General features: G+C 36.2%; 1 protein-coding gene across 3 annotated transcripts in view; it reads right to left on the bottom strand.

Annotated features, from left to right (window-relative positions):
* Window positions 1-19,597, bottom strand: part of LOC137401563 (neutrophil cytosol factor 2-like) — a 64,671-nt gene that overhangs the window by 28,428 nt on the left and 16,646 nt on the right. For all 3 annotated transcript variants that reach the window (XM_068087987.1, XM_068087985.1, XM_068087986.1), the window contains exons 5-6: window positions 19,458-19,568; window positions 12,406-12,462 (exon numbers count right to left, since the gene is read on the bottom strand). In XM_068087987.1, the coding sequence (XP_067944088.1) occupies window positions 12,406-12,462; window positions 19,458-19,568 (168 nt within the window). The remainder of the gene's footprint in view (window positions 1-12,405; window positions 12,463-19,457; window positions 19,569-19,597) is intronic.

The following is a 19,597-nucleotide window of genomic DNA, read 5'->3' as shown; positions in this document are numbered from 1 at the left end:
ACAGCCCAAGTTCAATTGCTGTATCCACAGTCCAAGTTCAATTGCTGTACCTACAGTCCAAGTTCGATTGCTGTATCTACAGTCAAAGTTCAATTGCTGTATCTACAGTCCAAGATCAATTGCTGTACCTACAGTCCAAGTTCAATTGCTGTATCTACAGTCCAAGTTCAATTGCTGTACCTACAGTCCAAGTTCAATTGCTGTACCGACAGTCCAAATTACATTGCTGTTATCTACAGTCCAAGTTCAATTGCTGTATCTACAGTCCAAGTTCAACTGCTGTACCTACAGTCCAAGTTCAATTGCTGTATCTACAGTCCAAGTTCAATTGCTGAATCTACAGTCCCAGCTCAATTGCTGTACCTACAGTCCAAGTTCAATTGCTGTATCAACAGTCCAAGATCAATTGCTGTATCTACAATCCAAGTTCATTTGCTGTACCTACAGTCCAAGTTCAATTACTGTATCTACAATCCAAATTCAATTGCTGTACCTACAGTCCAAGTTCAATTGATGTATCTACGGTCCAAGTTCAATTGCTGTATCTACAGTCAAGGTTCAATTGCTGTACCTACAGTCCCAGTTCAATTTCCGTACCTACAGTCCAAGTTAAATTGCTGTATCTACAATCCAAGTTCAATTGCTGTATCTACAATCCAAGTTCATTTGCTGTACCTACAGTCCAAGTTGAATTACTGTATCTACAATCCAAGTTCAATTGGTGTATCTACAGTCCAAGTTCAATTGCTGTATCTACAGTCCAAGTTCAATTGCTATACCTACAGTCCAAGTTCAATTGCTGTACCGACAGTCCAAATTATAATGCTGTATCTACAGTCCAAGTTCAATTGCTGTATCTACAGTCCAAGTTCAATTGCTGTACCTACAGTCCAAGATCAATTCCTGTATCTACAGTCCCAATTCAGTTGCTGTATCGACAGTCCAAATTCAATTGCTGTACCTACAGTCCAAGTTCAGTTGCTGTATCTACAGTCCAAGTTCAGTTGCTGTATCTACAGTCCAAGTTCAAATGCTGTATCTACAGTCCAAGTTCAATTGCTGTATCTACAGTCCAAGTTCAATTGCTGTACCTACAGTCCAAGTTCATTTGCTGTATCTACAGTCCAAGTTCAATTGCTGTACCTACAGTCCAAGTTCAATTGCTGTACCGATAGTCCAAATTATATTGCTGTATCTACAGTGCAAGTTCAATTGCTGTATCTACAGTCCAAGTTCAACTGCTGTACCTACAGTCCAAGTTCAATTGCTGTATCTACAGTCCAAGTTCAATTGCTGAATCTACAGTCCCAGTTCAATTGCTGTACCTACAGTCCAAGTTCAATTGCTGTATCAACAGTCCAAGATATATTGCTGTATTTACAATCCAAGTTCATTTGCTGTACCTACAGTCCAAGTTCAATTACTGTATCTACAATGCAAGTTCAATTGCTGTACCTACAGTCCAAGTTCAATTGATGTATCTACAGTCCAAGTTCAATTGCTGTATCTACAGTCAAAGTTCAATTGCTGTACCTACAGTCCCAGTTCAATTTCCGTACCTACAGGCCAAGTTAAATTGCTGTATCTACAATCCAAGTTCTATTGCTGTATCTACAATCCAAGTTCATTTGCTGTACCTACAGTCCAAGTTCAATTACTGTATCTAAACTCCAAGTTCAATTGCTGTACCTACAGTCCAGGATCAACTCCTGTATCTACAGTCCCAGTTCAATTGCTGTATCTACAGTCCCAGTTCAATTGCTGTATCTACAGTCCAAGTTCAATTGCTGTATCTACAGTCCAAGTTCAATTGCTGTATCTACAGTCCAAGTTCAATTGATGTACCTACAGTCCAAGTTAAATTGCTGTACCTACAGTCCAAGTTCAATTGTTGTACCTACAGTCCAAGTTCAATTGCTGTATCTACAGTCCAAGTTCAAATGCTGTATCTACAGTCCAAGTTCAATTGCTGTACCTACAGTCCAAGTTCAATTGCTGTATCTACAGTCCAAGTTCAATTGTTGTACCTACAGTCCAAGTCCAATTGATGTATCTACGGTCCAAGTTCAATTGCTGTACCTACAGTCCAAGTTCAATTGCTGTACCTACAGTCCCAGTTCAATTTCCGTACCTACAGTCCAAGTTCAATTGCTGTATCTACAATCCAAGTTCAATTGCTGTATCTACAGTCCAAGTTCAATTGCTGTATCTACAGTCCAAGTTCAATTGCTGTACCTACAGTCCCAGTTCAATTTCCGTACCTACAGTCCAAGTTCAATTGCTGTATCTACAATCCAAGTTCAATTGCTGTATCTACAATCCAAGTTCAAATGCTGTACCTACAGTCGAAGTTCAATTGCTGTACCTACAGTCCAAGTTCAATTGCTGTATCTACAGTCCAAGTTCAAATACTGTATCTACGGTCCAAGTTCAATTGCTGTATCTACAGTCCAAGTTCAATTGCTGTACCTACAGTCCCAGTTCAATTTCCGTACCTACAGTCCAAGTTCAATTGTTGTATCTACAATCCAAGTTCAATTGCTGTATCTACAATCCAAGTTCAAATGCTGTACCTACAGTCGAAGTTCAATTGCTGTACCTACAGTCCAAGTTCAATTGCTGTATCTACAGTCCAAGTTCAAATGCTGTATCTACAGTCCAAGTTCATTTGCTGTATCTACAGTCCAAGTTCAATTGCTGTACCTACAGTCCAAGTCCGATTGCTGCACCTACAGTCCAAGTTCAATTGATGGATCTACAGTCCGAGTTCAATTGCGGTACCCACAGTCCAAGTTCAATTGCTGTATCTACAACCCGAGTTCAATTGCTGTACCTACAGTCCAAGTTCAAGTGCTGTATTTACAATCCAAGATCAATTGCTGTACCTACAGTCCAAGTCCGATTGCTGCACCTACAGTCCAAGTTCAATTGATGGATCTACAGTCCGAGTTCAACTGCTGTACCCACAGTCCAAGTTCAATTGCTGTATCTACAGTCCAAGTTCAATTGCTGTATCTACAGTCCAAGTTCAATTGCTGTATCTACAGTCCAAGTTCAATTGCTGTACCTACAGTCCAAGTTCAATTGCTGTACCTACCGTCCATGTTCAATTCCTGTATCTACAGTCCAAGTTCAATTGCTGTATCCACAGTCCAAGTTCAATTGCTGTACCTACAGTCCAAGACCAATTGTTGTATCTACAGTCCCGGTTCAATTGCTGTATCTACAGTCCAAGTTCAATTGCTGTACCTACAGTCCAAGTTCAGTTGCTGTATCTACAGTCAAAGTTAGATTGATGTATTTACAGTCCTAGTTCAATTGCTGTACCTACAGTCCCAGTTCAATCGCTGTATCTACAGTCCTAGTTCAATTGCTGTACCTACAGTCCAAGTTCAATTGCTGTACCTACAGTCCAAGATCAATTGCTGTATCTACAGTCCCACTTCAATTGCTGTATCTACAGTCGAAGTTCAAATGCTGTATCTACAGTCCAAGTTCAACTGCTGAACCTACAGTCCAAGTTCAAATGCTGTACCTACAGTCCAAGTTCAATTGCTGTACCTACAGTGCAAGTTCAATTGCTGTATCTACAGTCCAAGTTCAATTGTTGTACCTACAGTCCAAGTTCAATTGTTGTACCTACAGTCCAAGTCCGATTGCTGCACCTACAGTCCGAGTTCAATTGCTGTACCCACAGTCCAAGTTCAATTGCTGTATCTACAATCCAAGTTCAATTGCTGTACCTACAGTCCAAAATCATTTGCTGTATCTACAATCCATGATCAATTGCTGTACCTACAGTCCAAGTTCAATTGCTGTACCTACCGTCCATGTTCAATTGCTGTATCTACAGTCCAAGTTCAATTGCTGTATCTACAGTCCAAGTTCAATTGCTGGATCTACAGTCCAAGATCAAATCCTGTATCTACAGTCCCAGTTCAATTGCTGTATATACAGTCCGAGTTCAATTGCCGTACCTACAGTCCAAGTTCAGTTGCTGTATCGACAGTCCAAGTTCAATTGCTGTACCTACAGTCCAAGATCAATTGCTGTATCTACAGTCACAGTTCAAATGCTGTATCGACAGTCCAAGTTCAATTGCTGTACCTACAGTCCAAGTTCAATTGCTGTACCTACAGTCCAAGTTAAATTGCTGTACCTACAGTCAAAGTTCAATTGCTGTATCTACAGTCACAGTTCAATTGCTGTATCTACAGCCCAAGTTCGATTGCTGTATCTACAGTCCAAATTCAATTGTTGTATCTACAGTCCAAGTTCAATTGCTGTACCTACAGTCCAAGTTCAATATCTGCATCTACATTCCAAGTTCAATTGCTGCATCTACATTCCAAGTTAAATTGCTATATCTACAGTCCAAGTTCAATTGCTGTACCTACAGTCCAAGTTCAATTGCTGTATCTACAGTCCAAGTTCAACTGCTGTACCTACAGTCCAAGTTCAATTGCTGTATCCACAGTCCAAGTTAAATATCTGCATCTACATTCCAAGTTCAATTGCTGCATCTACATACCAAGTTAAATTGCTCTATCTACAGTCCAAGTTAAATTGCTATATCTACAGTCCAAGTTCAAATGCTGTATCTACAGTCCAAGTTCAATTGTTGTACCTAGAGTCCCAGTTCAATTGCTGTACATACAGTCCAAGTTCAAATGCTGTATCTACATTCCAAGTTAAATTGCTGTATCTACAGTCCAAGTTCAATTGCTGTATCTACAGTCCCAGTTCAATTGCTGTATCTACAGTCCAAGTTCAAATGCTGTATCTACAGTCCAAGTTCAATTGCTGTATCTACAGTCCAAGTTCAATTGATGTACCTACAGTCCAAGTTCAATTGCTGTATCTACAGTCCAAGTTCAATTGCTGTATCTACAGGCCAAGTTCAATTGCTGTACCTACAGTCCAAGTTAAATTGCTGTACCTACAGTCAAAGTTCAATTGCTGTATCGACAGTCCAAGTTCAATTGCTGTACCTACAGTCCAAGTTCAATTGCTGTACCTACTGTCCAAGTTAAATTGCTGTACCTACAGTCAAAGTTCAATTGCTGTATCTACAGTCACAGTTCAATTGCTGTATCTACAGCCCAAGTTCGATTGCTGTATCTACAGTCCAAATTCAATTGTTGTATCTACAGTCCAAGTTCAATTGCTGTATCTACAGTCCAAGTTCAATTGCTGTACCTACAGTCCAAGTTCAATATCTGTATCTACAGTCCAAGTTCAATTGCTGTACCTATAGTCCAAGTGCAATTGCTGTACCTACCGTCCATGTTCAACTACTGTATCTACAGACCAAGTTCAATTGCTGTATCTACAGTCCAAGTTCAATTGCTGTACCTACAGTCACAGTTCAAATGCTGTATCGACAGTCCAAGTTCAATTGCTGTACCTACGGTCCAAGTTCAATTGCTGTACCTACAGTCCCAGTTCAATATCTGTATCTACAGTCCAAGTTCAATTGCTGTACCTACAGTACAAGTTCAATTGCTGTACCTACTGTCCAAGTTAAATTGCTGTACCTACAGTCAAAGTTCAATTGCTGTATCTACAGTCACAGTTCAATTGCTGTATCTACAGCCCAAGTTCGATTGCTGTATCTACAGTCCAAATTCAATTGTTGTATCTACAGTCCAAGTTCAATTGCTGTATCTACAGTCCAAGTTCAATTGCTGTACCTACAGTCCAAGTTCAATATCTGTATCTACAGTCCAAGTTCAATTGCTGTACCTATAGTCCAAGTGCAATTGCTGTACCTACCGTCCATGTTCAACTACTGTATCTACAGTCCAAGTTCAATTGCTGTACCTACAGTCACAGTTCAAATGCTGTATCGACAGTCCAAGTTCAATTGCTGTACCTACAGTCCAAGTTCAATTGCTGTACCTACAGTCCCAGTTCAATATCTGTATCTACAGTCCAAGTTCAATTGCTGTACCTACAGTCCAAGTTTAATTGCTATACCTACAGTCCAAGTTCAATTGCTGTACCGACAGTCCAAGTTATATTGCTGTATCCACAGTCCAAGTTCAATTGCTGTACCTACATTCCAAGTTCAATTGCTGTATCTACAGTCCCAGTTCAATTGCTGTATCTACAGTCACAGTTCAATTGCTGTATCTACAGCCCAAGTTCGATTGCTGTATCTACAGTCCAAATTCAATTGTTGTATCTACAGTCCAATTTCAATTGCTGTACCTACAGTCCAAGTTCAATATCTGTATCTACAGTCCAAGTTCAAGTGCTGTACCTACAGTCCAAGTTTAATTGCTGTACCTACAGTCCAAGTTCAATTGCTGTACCGACAGTCCAAGTTCAATTGCTGTATCTACAGTCCAAGTTCAATTGTTGTATCTACAGTCCCAGTTCAATTGCTGTAGCTACAGTCCAAGTTCAATTGCTGTATCTACAGTCCAAGTTCAATTGCTGTATCTACAATCCAAGTTCATTTGCTGTACCTACAGTCAAAGTTCAATTACTGTATCTCCAATCCAAGTTCAATTGCTGTACCTACAGTCCAAGCTCAATTGATGTATCTACAGTCCAAGTTCAATTGCTGTATCTACAGTCTAAGTTCAATTGCTGTACCTACAGTCCCAGTTCAATTGCTGTACCTACAATCCAAGTTCAATTGCTGTATCTACAGTCCAAGTTCAATTGCTGTATCTACAATCCAAGTTCATTTGCTGTACCTACAGTCCAAGTTCAATTACTGTATCTAAACTCCAAGTTCAATTGCTGTACCTACAGTCTAAGTTTAATTGATGTATCTACAGTCCAAGTTCAATTGCTGTATCTACAGTCCCAGTTCAATTGCTGTAGCTACAGTCCAAGTTCAATTGCTGTATCTACAGTCCAAGTTCAATTGCTGTATCTACAATCCAAGTTCATTTGCTGTACCTACAGTCAAAGTTCAATTACTGTATCTCCAATCCAAGTTCAATTGCTGTACCTACAGTCCAAGCTCAATTGATGTATCTACAGTCCAAGTTCAATTGCTGTATCTACAGTCTAAGTTCAATTGCTGTACCTACAGTCCCAGTTCAATTGCTGTACCTACAGTCTAAGTTTAATTGATGTATCTACAGTCTAAGTTCAATTGCCGTACCTACAGTCCAAGTTCAATTGCTGTATCTACAGTCCAAGTTCAATTGCTGTATCTAAACTCCAAGTTCAATTGCTGTACCTACAGTCTAAGTTTAATTGATGTATCTACAGTCCAAGTTCAATTGCTGTACCTACAGTCCAAGTTCAATTGCTGTATCTAAACTCCAAGTTCAATTGCTGTACCTACAGTCTAAGTTTAATTGATGTATCTAAAGTCCCAGTTCAATTGCTGTACCTACAGTCCAAGTTCAATTGCTGTATCTACAGTCCAAGTTCATTTGCTGTATCTACAGTCCAAGTTCAATTGCTGTACCTACAGTCCAAGTTCAATTGCTGTATCTACAGTCCAAGTTCAATTGTTGTACCTACAGTCCAAGTCCAATTGATGTATCTACGGTCCAAGTTCATTGCTGTATCTACAGTCCAAGTTCAATTGCTGTACCTACAGTCCCAGTTCAATTTCCGTACCTACAGTCCAAGTTCAATTGATGTATCTACAATCCAAGTTCAATTGCTGTATCTACGGTCCAAGTTCAATTGCTGTATCTACAGTCCAAGTTCAATTGCTGTACCTACAGTCCCAGTTCAATTTCCGTACCTACAGTCCAAGTTAAATTGCTGTATCTACAATCCAAGTTCAATTGCTGTATCTACAATCCAAGTTCAAATGCTGTACCTACAGTCGAAGTTCAATTGCTGTACCTACAGTCCAAGTTCAATTGCTGTATCTACAGTCCAAGTTCAAATGCTGTATCTACGGTCCAAGTTCAATTGCTGTATCTACAGTCCAAGTTCAATTGCTGTACCTACAGTCCCAGTTCAATTTCCGTACCTACAGTCCAAGTTCAATTGTTGTATCTACAGTCCAAGTTCAATTGCTGTATCTACAGTCCAAGTTCAAATGCTGTATCTACAGTCCAAGTTCATTTGCTGTATCTACAGTCCAAGTTCAATTGCTGTACCTACAGTCCAAGTCCGATTGCTGCACCTACAGTCCAAGTTCAATTGATGGATCTACAGTCCGAGTTCAATTGCTGTACCCACAGTCCAAGTTCAATTGCTGTATCTACAATCCGAGTTCAATTGCTGTACCTACAGTCCAAGTTCAAGTGCTGTATCTACAATCCAAGATCAATTGCTGTATCTACAGTCCAAGTTCAATTGCTGTATCTACAATCCAAGTTCAAATGCTGTACCTACAGTCGAAGTTCAATTGCTGTACCTACAGTCCAAGTTCAATTGCTGTATCTACAGTCCAAGTTCAAATGCTGTATCTACAGTCCAAGTTCATTTGCTGTATCTACAGTCCAAGTTCAATTGCTGTACCTACAGTCCAAGTCCGATTGCTGCACCTACAGTCCAAGTTCAATTGATGGATCTACAGTCCGAGTTCAATTGCTGTACCCACAGTCCAAGTTCAATTGCTGTATCTACAGTCCAAGTTCAATTGCTGTATCTACAGTCCAAGTTCAATTGCTGTATCTACAGTCCAAATTCAATTGCTGTACCTACAGTCCAAGTTCAATTGCTGTACCTACCGTCCATGTTCAATTCCTGTATCTACAGTCCAAGTTCAATTGCTGTATCCACAGTCCAAGTTCAATTGCTGTACCTACAGTCCAAGACCAATTGTTGTATCTACAGTCCCGGTTCAATTGCTGTATCTACAGTCCAAGTTCAATTGCTGTACCTACAGTCCAAGTTCAGTTGCTGTATCTACAGTCAAAATTAGATTGATGTATTTACAGTCCTAGTTCAATTGCTGTACCTACAGTCCCAGTTCAATCGCTGTATCTACAGTCCTAGTTCAATTGCTGTACCTACAGTCCAAGTTCAATTGCTGTACCTACAGTCCAAGATCAATTGCTGTATCTACAGTCCCACTTCAATTGCTGTATCTACAGTCGAAGTTCAAATGCTGTATCTACAGTCCAAGTTCAACTGCTGAACCTACAGTCCAAGTTCAAATGCTGTACATACAGTCCAAGTTCAATTGCTGTACCTACAGTGCAAGTTCAATTGCTGTATCTACAGTCCAAGTTCAATTGTTGTACCTACAGTCCAAGTCCGATTGCTGCACCTACAGTCCAAGTTCAATTGAAGTATCTACAGTCCGAGTTCAATTGCTGTACCCACAGTCCAAGTTCAATTGCTGTATCTACAATCCAAGTTCAATTGCTGTACCTACAGTCCAAAATCATTTGCTGTATCTAAAATCCATGATCAATTGCTGTACCTACAGTCCAAGTTCAATTGCTGTACCAACCGTCCATGTTCAATTGCTGTATCTACAGTCCAAGTTCAATTGCTGTATCTACAGTCCAAGTTCAGTTGCTGGACCTACAGTCCAAGATCAATTCCTGTATCTACAGTCCCAGTTCAATTGCTGTATCTACAGTCTGAGTTCAATTGCCGTACCTACAGTCCAAGTTCAGTTGCTGTACCTACAGTCCAAGTTAAATTGCTGTACCTACAGTCAAAGTTCAATTGCTGTATCTACAGTCACAGTTCAATTGCTGTATCTACAGCCCAAGTTCGATTGCTGTATCTACAGTCCAAATTCAATTGTTGTATCTACAGTCCAAGTTCAATTGCTGTACCTACAGTCCAAGTTCAATATCTGTATCTACAGTCCAAGTTCAATTGCTGTACCTACAGTCCAAGTGCAATTGCTGTACCTACCGTCCATGTTCAACTACTGTATCTACAGTCCAAGTTCAATTGCTGTATCTACAGTCCAAGTTCAAGTGCTGTACCTACAGTCCAAGATCAATTGCTGTATCTACAGTCCCAGTTCAATTGCTGTATCTACAGTCCAAGTTCAATTGCTGTACCTACAGTCCAAGTTAAGTTGCTGTATCTACAGTCCAAGTTCAATTGCCGTATCTACAGTCCAAGTTCAACTGCTGTACCTACAGTCCAAGTTCGATTGCTGTATCTACATTCCAAGTTCAATTGCTGTATCTACAGTCCATGTTCAATTGCTGTACCTACAGTCCAAGTTCAATTGCTGTATCCACAGTCCAAGTTCAATTGCTGTACCTACATTCCAAGTTCAATTGCTGTATCTACAGTCCCAGTTCAATTGCTGTATCTACAGTCACAGTTCAATTGCTGTATCTACAGCCCAAGTTCGATTGCTGTATCTACAGTCCAAATTCAATTGTTGTATCTACAGTCCAAGTTCAATTGCTGTACCTACAGTCCAAGTTCAATTGCTGTACCGACAGTCCAAGTTATATTGCTGTATCTACAGTCCAAGTTCAATTGCTGTCTCTACAGTCCAAGTTCAATTGCTGTACCTACAGTCCAAGTTCAATTGCTGTATCTACAGTCCAAGTTCAATTGCTGTATCTACAGTCCCAGTGCAATTGCTGTAGCTACAGTCCAAGTTCAATTGCTGTATCTACAGTCCAAGTTCAATTGCTGTATCTACAATCCAAGTTCATTTGCTGTACCTACAGTCAAAGTTCAATTACTGTATCTACAATCCAAGTTCAATTGCTGTACCTACAGTCCAAGCTCAATTGATGTATCTACAGTCCAAGCTCAATTGCTGTATCTACAGTCTAAGTTCAATTGCTGTACCTACAGTCCCAGTTCAATTGCTGTACCTACAATCCAAGTTCAATTGCTGTATCTACAGTCCAAGTTCAATTGCTGTATCTACAATCCAAGTTCATTTGCTGTACCTACAGTCCAAGTTCAATTACTGTATCTAAACTCCAAGTTCAATTGCTGTACCTACAGTCTAAGTTTAATTGATGTATCTACAGTCTAAGTTCAATTGCCGTACCTACAGTCCAAGTTCAATTGCTGTATCTACAGTCCAAGTTCAATTGCTGTATCTACAGTCCAAGTTCAATTGCTGTATCTAAACTCCAAGTTCAATTGCTGTACCTACAGTCTAAGTTTAATTGATGTATCTACAGTCCAAGTTCAATTGCTGTACCTACAGTCCAAGTTCAATTGCTGTATCTAAACTCCAAGTTCAATTGCTGTACCTACAGTCTAAGTTTAATTGATGTATCTAAAGTCCCAGTTCAATTGCTGTACCTACAGTCCAAGTTCAATTGCTGTATCTACAGTCCAAGTTCAATTGCTGTATCTACAGTCCAAGTTCAATTGCTGTATCTACAGTCCAAGTTTAATTGATGTACCTACAGTCCAAGTCCGATTGCTGTACCTACAGTCCATGTTCAAATGCTGTATCGACAGTCCAAGTTCAATTGCTGCATCTACAGTCCAAGTTAATTTACTGTATCTAAACTCCAAGTTCAATTGCTGTACCTACAGTCCAAGTTCAATTGCTGTATCTACAGTCACAGTTCAATTGCTGCATCTACAGTCCAAGTTCAATTGATGTATCTACAGTCCAAGCCAAGTCTTTACAAGCGGAAAATCGAATTATCTCCATACGAAGAGATTCGACATTCTCTCTCCTCTGCGTTCTGTCAGACATAGAGAGTACGATATCTCATTTTTACATTGATATTAATATCGAGACGTACCTGACAGAGAACTTGATTTGACTCCTTTAATTTGTGGACTATAACATAACTGCAGTATTGGTAGTTTGCATCGACAGTTTTTCTCCTGTTTATGATCAATATCACTGGTTTTACATACCATGATTGTGGTAATTTCACAAGTTGATGGGGACTGCGCATTTTTGACATTCACTTACCAAGATTTGCTTAGTTTTTCTAAAAAGCAAAATCTATTGTGCAAAAAAAAACTATCAACAAATATTTTGTAAGCCTAGAACAAGGCAACAACAAAATCTTTTTACTATAAAAGGCGGATGTACCAAATCGTCGTCTATCCTGTACCTCAAGGTCAAGGTTCGGATAAAAGATAACGTCCGATGACACTGCAACTCGTGATATTTAGAATGGTAGACCGAAGCTGTAGCACCTGCACCAGTCGATTGCCTTTGTATTTTTGAACGAGTGCGCAGCTATCCGACTCTTCTTTTTGTCAACAAATTTTACGACAAACTAGAATGTCACGAAAGTGATATATAAGTTATATATAATGCTAAACTGAAGGCGTTTTGTCAGTTGCAAGTGCGGTAAAACTATAAACTGTGATAAACTGTGATAAACTGATAATTCATTTTGAATAACTAAAGTTGAAAACTCGCCCAACTTGGGACTTTATGTTATATGGAAGTTTTCAAGTTGTAGGAAACAAAAAGCTGCCTGTAAAGTTTTAAAGTCAAATGGAAGTTATGTTAAAGGAAATATGCCTTTTATAGGAGTGTCTGCTATATATGCATACCAATTTAGGTCCAGCAAAGCCAGAAAAGGTATCTCCAGGTTGAACACAAGAAACGACCTAAAAAGGAAAACATAATAGATGGTTGACATTGACTATTGAATACGAGTTAACAGAGGCAACAACAACTATTGAATATGGGTGAATAGGAGTGATAATGACTATTGAATATAAGTGAATAGAAGTGATCATAACTATTGAAGAAGAGAAAATAGGAGTGACCATAACTATTGAATGTAAGTGAATAGAAGTGACAATAACTATTGAATAAGAGTGAATAGGAGTGATAATAACTATTGAATATAAGTGAACAGAAGTGATCATAACTATTGAATATGAGTGAATAGGGGTGATCATAACTATTGAATATGAGTGAATAGGAGTGACAAAAACTATTGAATATGAGTGAATAAAAGTGACAACAACTATTGAAGCTGAGTAAATAGGAGTGACAACAACTACTGACTAAGAGTGAATAAGAGTGATTATAACTATTGAAAATGAGTGAATAGGAGTGATCATAACTATTGAATATGAGTGAATAGAAGTGATCATAACTATTGAATGCGAGTAAATAGGAGTGACAATAACTATTGAATATGAGTGAATAGAAGTGATCATAACTATTAAATATGAGTGAATAGAAGTGATCATAACTATTGAATATGAGTGAATATGAGTGATCATAACTATTGAAAATGAGTGAATAGAAGTGATCATAACTATTGAATGTGAGTAAATAGGAGTGACAATAACTATTGAATATGAGTGAATAGAAGTGATCATAACTATTAAATATGAGTGAATAGAAGTGATCATAACTATTGAATATGAGTGAATAGGAGTGATCAAAACTATTGAATATGAGTGAATAGGAGTGATCATAACTATTGAAAATGAGTGAATAGAAGTGATCATAACTATTGAATGCGAGTAAATAGGAGTGACAATAACTATTGAATATGAGTGAATAGAAGTGATCATAACTATTAAATATGAGTGAATAGAAGTGATCATAACTATTGAATATGAGTGAATAGGAGTGATCAAAACTATTGAATATGAGTGAATAGGAGTGACAATAACTATTGAATATGAGTGAATAGGAGTGACCATAACTATGGAATATGAGTGAATAGGAGTGATCATAACTATTGAATATGAGTGAATAGAAGTGATCATAACTATTGAAAATGAGTGAATAGGAGTGATCATAACTATTGAATATGAGTGAATAGAAGTGATCATAACTATTGAATGCGAGTAAATAGGAGTGACAATAACTATTGAATATGAATAAATAGGAGTGATCATAACTATGGAATATGAGTAAATAGGAGTGATCATAACTATTGAATATGAGTAAATAGGAGTGAACATAACTATTGAATATGAGTGAATAGGAGTGACCAAAACTATTGAATATGAGTGAATAGAAGTGATCATAACTATTGAATGCGAGTAAATAGGAGTGACAATAACTATTGAATATGAGTGAATAGAAATGATCATAACTACTGAATATGAGTGAATAGGAGTGATCATAACTATTGAATATGAGTGAATAGAAGTGACAATAACTATTGAATGCGAGTAAATAGGAGTGACAATAACTATTGAATATGAGTGAATAGAAGTGATCATAACTATTAAATATGAGTGAATAGGAGTGACCATAACTATGGAATATGAGTGAATAGAAGTGATCATAACTATTGAATATGAGTGAATAGGAGTGACCAAAACTATTGAATATGAGTAAATAGGAGTGATCATAACTATTGAATATGAGTGAATAGAAGTGATCATAACTATTGAATGCGAGTAAATAAGAGTGACAATAACTATTGAATATGAGTGAATAGAAGTGATCATAACGATTAAATATGAGTGAATAAGAGTGACAATAACTATGAAATATGAGTGAATAAAAGTGACAACAACTATTGAAGCTGAGTAAATAGGAGTGACAACAACTATTGACTAAGAGTAAATAAGAGTGATTATAACTATTGAAAATGAGTGAATAGGAGTGACCAAAACTATTGAATATGAATAAATAGGAGTGATCATAACTATTGAATATGAGTGAATAGAAGTGATCATAACTATTGAATGCGAGTAAATAGGAGTGACAATAACTATTGAATATGAGTGAATAGAAGTGATCATAACTATTAAATATGAGTGAATAGAAGTGATCATAACTATTGAATATGAGTGAATAGAAGTGATCATAACTATTGAATGCGAGTAAATAGGAGTGACGATAACTATTGAATATGAATAAATAGGAGTGATCATAACTATGGAATATGAGTAAATAGGAGTGATCATAACTATTGAATATGAGTAAATAGGAGTGATCATAACTATTGAATATGAGTGAATAGGAGTGACCAAAACTATTGGATATGAGTGAATAGAAGTGATCATAACTATTGAATGCGAGTAAATAGGAGTGACAATAACTATTGAATATGAGTGAATAGAAATGATCATAACTACTGAATATGAGTGAATAGGAGTGATCATAACTATTGAATATGAGTGAATAGAAGTGACAATAACTATTGAATGCGAGTAAATAGGAGTGACAATAACTATTGAATATGAGTGAATAGAAGTGATCATAACTATTAAATATGAGTGAATAGGAGTGACCATAACTATGGAATATGAGTGAATAGAAGTGATCATAACTATTGAATATGAGTGAATAGGAGTGACCAAAACTATTGAATATGAGTAAATAGGAGTGATCATAACTATTGAATATGAGTGAATAGAAGTGATCATAACTATTGAATGCGAGTAAATAGGAGTGACAATAACTATTGAATATGAGTGAATAGAAGTGATCATAACGATTAAATATGAGTGAATAAGAGTGACAATAACTATGAAATATGAGTGAATAGGAGTGATCATAACTATTGAATATGAGTGAATAGGAGTGATCATAACTATGGAATATGAGTGAATAGAAGTGATCATAACTATGGAATATGAGTGAATAGGAGTGATCATAACTATTGAATATGAGTGAATAGGAGTGATCATAACTATGGAATATGAGTGAATAGGAGTGATCATAACTATTGAATATGAGTGAATAGGAGTGACAATAACTATGGAATATGGGTGAATAGGAGTGATCATAACTATTGAATATGAGTGAATAGGAGTGATCATAACTATTGAATATGAGTGAATAGGAGTGATCATAACTATGGAATATGAGTGAATAGAAGTGATCATAACTATGGAATATGAGTGAATAGGAGTGATCATAACTATTGATTATGAGTGAATAGGAGTGACAATAACTATGAAATATGAGTGAATAGGAGTGATCATAACTATTGAATATGAGTGAATAGGAGTGATCATAACTATTGAATATGAGTGAATAGGAGTGATCATAACTATGGAATATGAGTGAATAGGAGTGATCATAACTATGGAATATGAGTGAATAGAAGTGATCATAACTATGGAATATGAGTGAATAGGAGTGATCATAAATATTGAATATGAGTGAATAGAAGTGATCATAACTATTGAATAAGAGTGAATAGGAGTGATCATAACTATTAAATATGAGTGAATAGGAGTGACAATAACTATGGAATATGAGTGAATAGAAGTGATCATAACTATTGAATGCGAGTAAATAGGAGTGATCATAACTATGGAATATGAGTAAATAGGAGTGATTATAACTACTGAATATGAGTGAATAGGAGTGATCATAACTATTGAATATGAGTGAATAGGAGTGACAATAACTATGGAATATGAGTGAATAGGAGTTATCATAACTATTGAATATGAGTGAATAGGAGTGACCACAACTATTGAATATGAGTGAAGAGAAGTGATCATAACTATTGAATATGAGTGAATAGGAGTTATCATAACTATTGAATATGAGTGAATAGGAGTGATCATAACTAATGAATATGAGTAAATAGAAGTGATCATAACTATTGAATGCGAGTGAATAAAAGTGATCATAACTATTGAATATGAGTGAACAGAAATGTCCATAACTATTGAATATGAGTGAATAGGAGTGACAATAACTATGGAATATGAGTGAATAAGAGTGATCATAACTGTGGAATATGAGTGAATAGGAGTGACAATAACTATGGAATATGAATGAATAGGAGTGACAATAACTATGGAATATGAATGAATAGGAGTGATCATAACTATTGAATATGAGTGAATAGGAGTGATCATAACTATTGAATATGAGTGAATATTAGTGATCAAAACTATTGAATATGAGTAAGCAGAAGTGACCATAATTATTGAACATGAGTGAATAGGAATGACAATAACTATTGAATATGAGTGAATAGAAACTATTGAATATTAGTGAAAAGAAGTGATCATAACTATGGAATATGAGTGAATAGAAGTGATCATAACTATGCAAAATGAGTGACTAGGAGTGGCAATTACTATTGAATATGAGTAAATAGGAGTGACCATAACTATTGAATATCAGTGATTAGGAGTGACCATAACTATGGAATATGAGTGAATAGCAGTGAGCATAACTATGGAATATGAGTGAATATGAGTGACAATAACTATGGAATATGAGTGAATAGAAGTGACCATAACTATGGAATATGAGTGAAAAGAAGTGATCATAACTATGGAATATGAGTGAATAGAAGTGATCATAACTATGCAAAATAAGTTAATAGGAGTGACAATAACTATGGAATATGAGTGAATAGCAGTGATCATAACTATTGAATATGAGTGAATAGGAGTGATCATAACTATGGAATATGAGTGAATAGGAGTGATCATAACTATGGAATATGAGTGAATATGAGTGACAATAACTATTGAATATGAGTGAATAGGAGTGACCATAACTATGGAATATGAGTGAATAGGAGTGATCATAACTATTGAATATGAGTGAATAGGAGTGACAATAACTATGAAATATGAGTGAATAGAAGTGACCATAATTATTGAATATGAGTAAATAGGAGTGACAATAACTATTGAATAAGAGTGAATAGGAGTGATCAAAACTATGGAATATGAGTGAGCAGAAGTAATCAAAACTATTGACTATAAGTGAACAGAAGTGATCATAACTATTGAATATGAGTGAATAGGAGTGACAATAACTATGAAATATGAGTGAATAGAAGTGACCATAATTATTGAATATGAGTAAATAGGAGTGACAATAACTATTGAATAAGAGTGAATAGGAGTGATCAAAACTATGGAATATGAGTGAGCAGAAGTGATCAAAACTATTGACTATAAGTGAACAGAAGTGATCATAACTATTGAATATGAGTGAACAGGAGTGACAATAACTATTGAATATGAGTGAACAAAACGGACCATAATTATTGAATATGAGTAAATAGGAGTGATCATAACTATTGAATATGAGTGAATAAAAGTGATCATAACTATTGAATATGAGTGAATAGGAGTGATCAAAACTATTGAATATGAGTGAATAGAAGTGATCATAACTATGGAATATGAGTGAATAGGAGTGATCATAACTATTAAATATGAGTGAATAGAAGGTATCATAACTATTGAATATGAGTAAATAGAAGTGATCATAACTATGGAATATGAGTGAATAGGAGTGATCAAAACTATTGAATATGAGTGAATAGAAGTGATCATAACTATGGAATATGAGTGAATAGGAGTGACCATAACTATTGAATATGAGTGAATAGGAGTGATCATAACTATTGAATATGAGTGAATAGAAGTGATCATAACTATGGAATATGAGTGAATAGGAGTGACAACAACTATTGAATATGAGTGAATAAGAGTGATCATAACTATGGAATATGAGTGAATAGGAGTGACCATAACTATGGAATATGAGTGAATAGGAGTGATCATAACTATTGAATATGAGTGAATAGAAGTGACCATGATTATTGAATATGAGTAAATAGGAGTGACAATAACTATTGAATATGAGTGAATAGAAGTGACCATAATTATTGAATATGAGTGAATAGGAGTGATCAAAACTATTGAATATGAGTGAATAGGAGTGACCATAACTATGGAATATGAGTGAACAAAACGGACTATAATTATTGAATATGAGTGAATAGAAGTGACCATAATTATTGAACATGAGTGAATAGAAGTGACCATAATTATTGAATATGAGTGAATAGGAGTGATCATAACTATTGAATATGAGTGAATAGGAGTGACAATAACTATTGAATATGAGTGAATAGGAGTGACAATAACTATTGAATAAGAGTGAATAGGAGTGATCAAAACTATGAAATATGAGTGAATAGAAGTGATCATAACTATTGAATATGAGTGAATAAGAGTGACAATAACTATTGAATAAGAGTGAATAGGAGTGATCAAAACTATGGAATATGAGTGAGCAGAAGTGATCAAAACTATTGACTATAAGTGAACAGAAGTGATCATAACTATTGAATATGAGTGAACAGGAGTGAATATGAGTAAATAGGAGTGATCAAAACTATTGAATATGAGTGAATAGGAGTGATAATAACTATTGAAAATGAGTGAACAAGGGTGACCATAATGATTGAATATGAGTGAATAGGAATGACAATAATTATTGAATATTAGTGAATAGGAGTGACTATAACTATGGAATATGAGTGAATAGGAGTGACCATAACTATTGAATATGAGTGAATAGGGGTGACAATAATTATGGAATATGAGTTATTATTATGAGTTTTATGAGTATCCTTAGATAGTATATATCATACAATAATATTTAGTATATTATTATATTACTAATCATATAATTGGTGGCCGAATTGCCCAAATGTTGAATCGGTCAAATTTTAGCTTGAAGAAAGAGAAATAGCTTAAGGACATTTGATGTTTTTGGCTCATAGTTTTTTTTTAAACTAGAGAGAGAAAAATAGCCTTATCAGATTATCAGATAGCTACACTAGAGGTCATTGTAAATATATTACCTACAAAGTAAGAAATAAAAAAGCCATGCCCCGGTAACTAACCTTGGCTTTGCCCAAGTAGTCTTTGTTAGCAATATTCTTAAGTTTGGCTTGGGGTGGGGTGTAGAGCTTATCACCATCCCTGTCTACTATGTCTATACTGCTGCACCCATCCTGTAAATATACGACACGTTACTTATCTG

The sequence above is a fragment of the Watersipora subatra genome, chromosome 8 (genome assembly GCF_963576615.1).
Source record: "Watersipora subatra chromosome 8, tzWatSuba1.1, whole genome shotgun sequence".
NCBI lineage: Eukaryota > Metazoa > Bryozoa > Gymnolaemata > Cheilostomatida > Watersiporidae > Watersipora > Watersipora subatra.
Note: the sequence above shows the minus strand (reverse complement) of the source record. Positions and strands in the feature narration are given on the sequence as shown.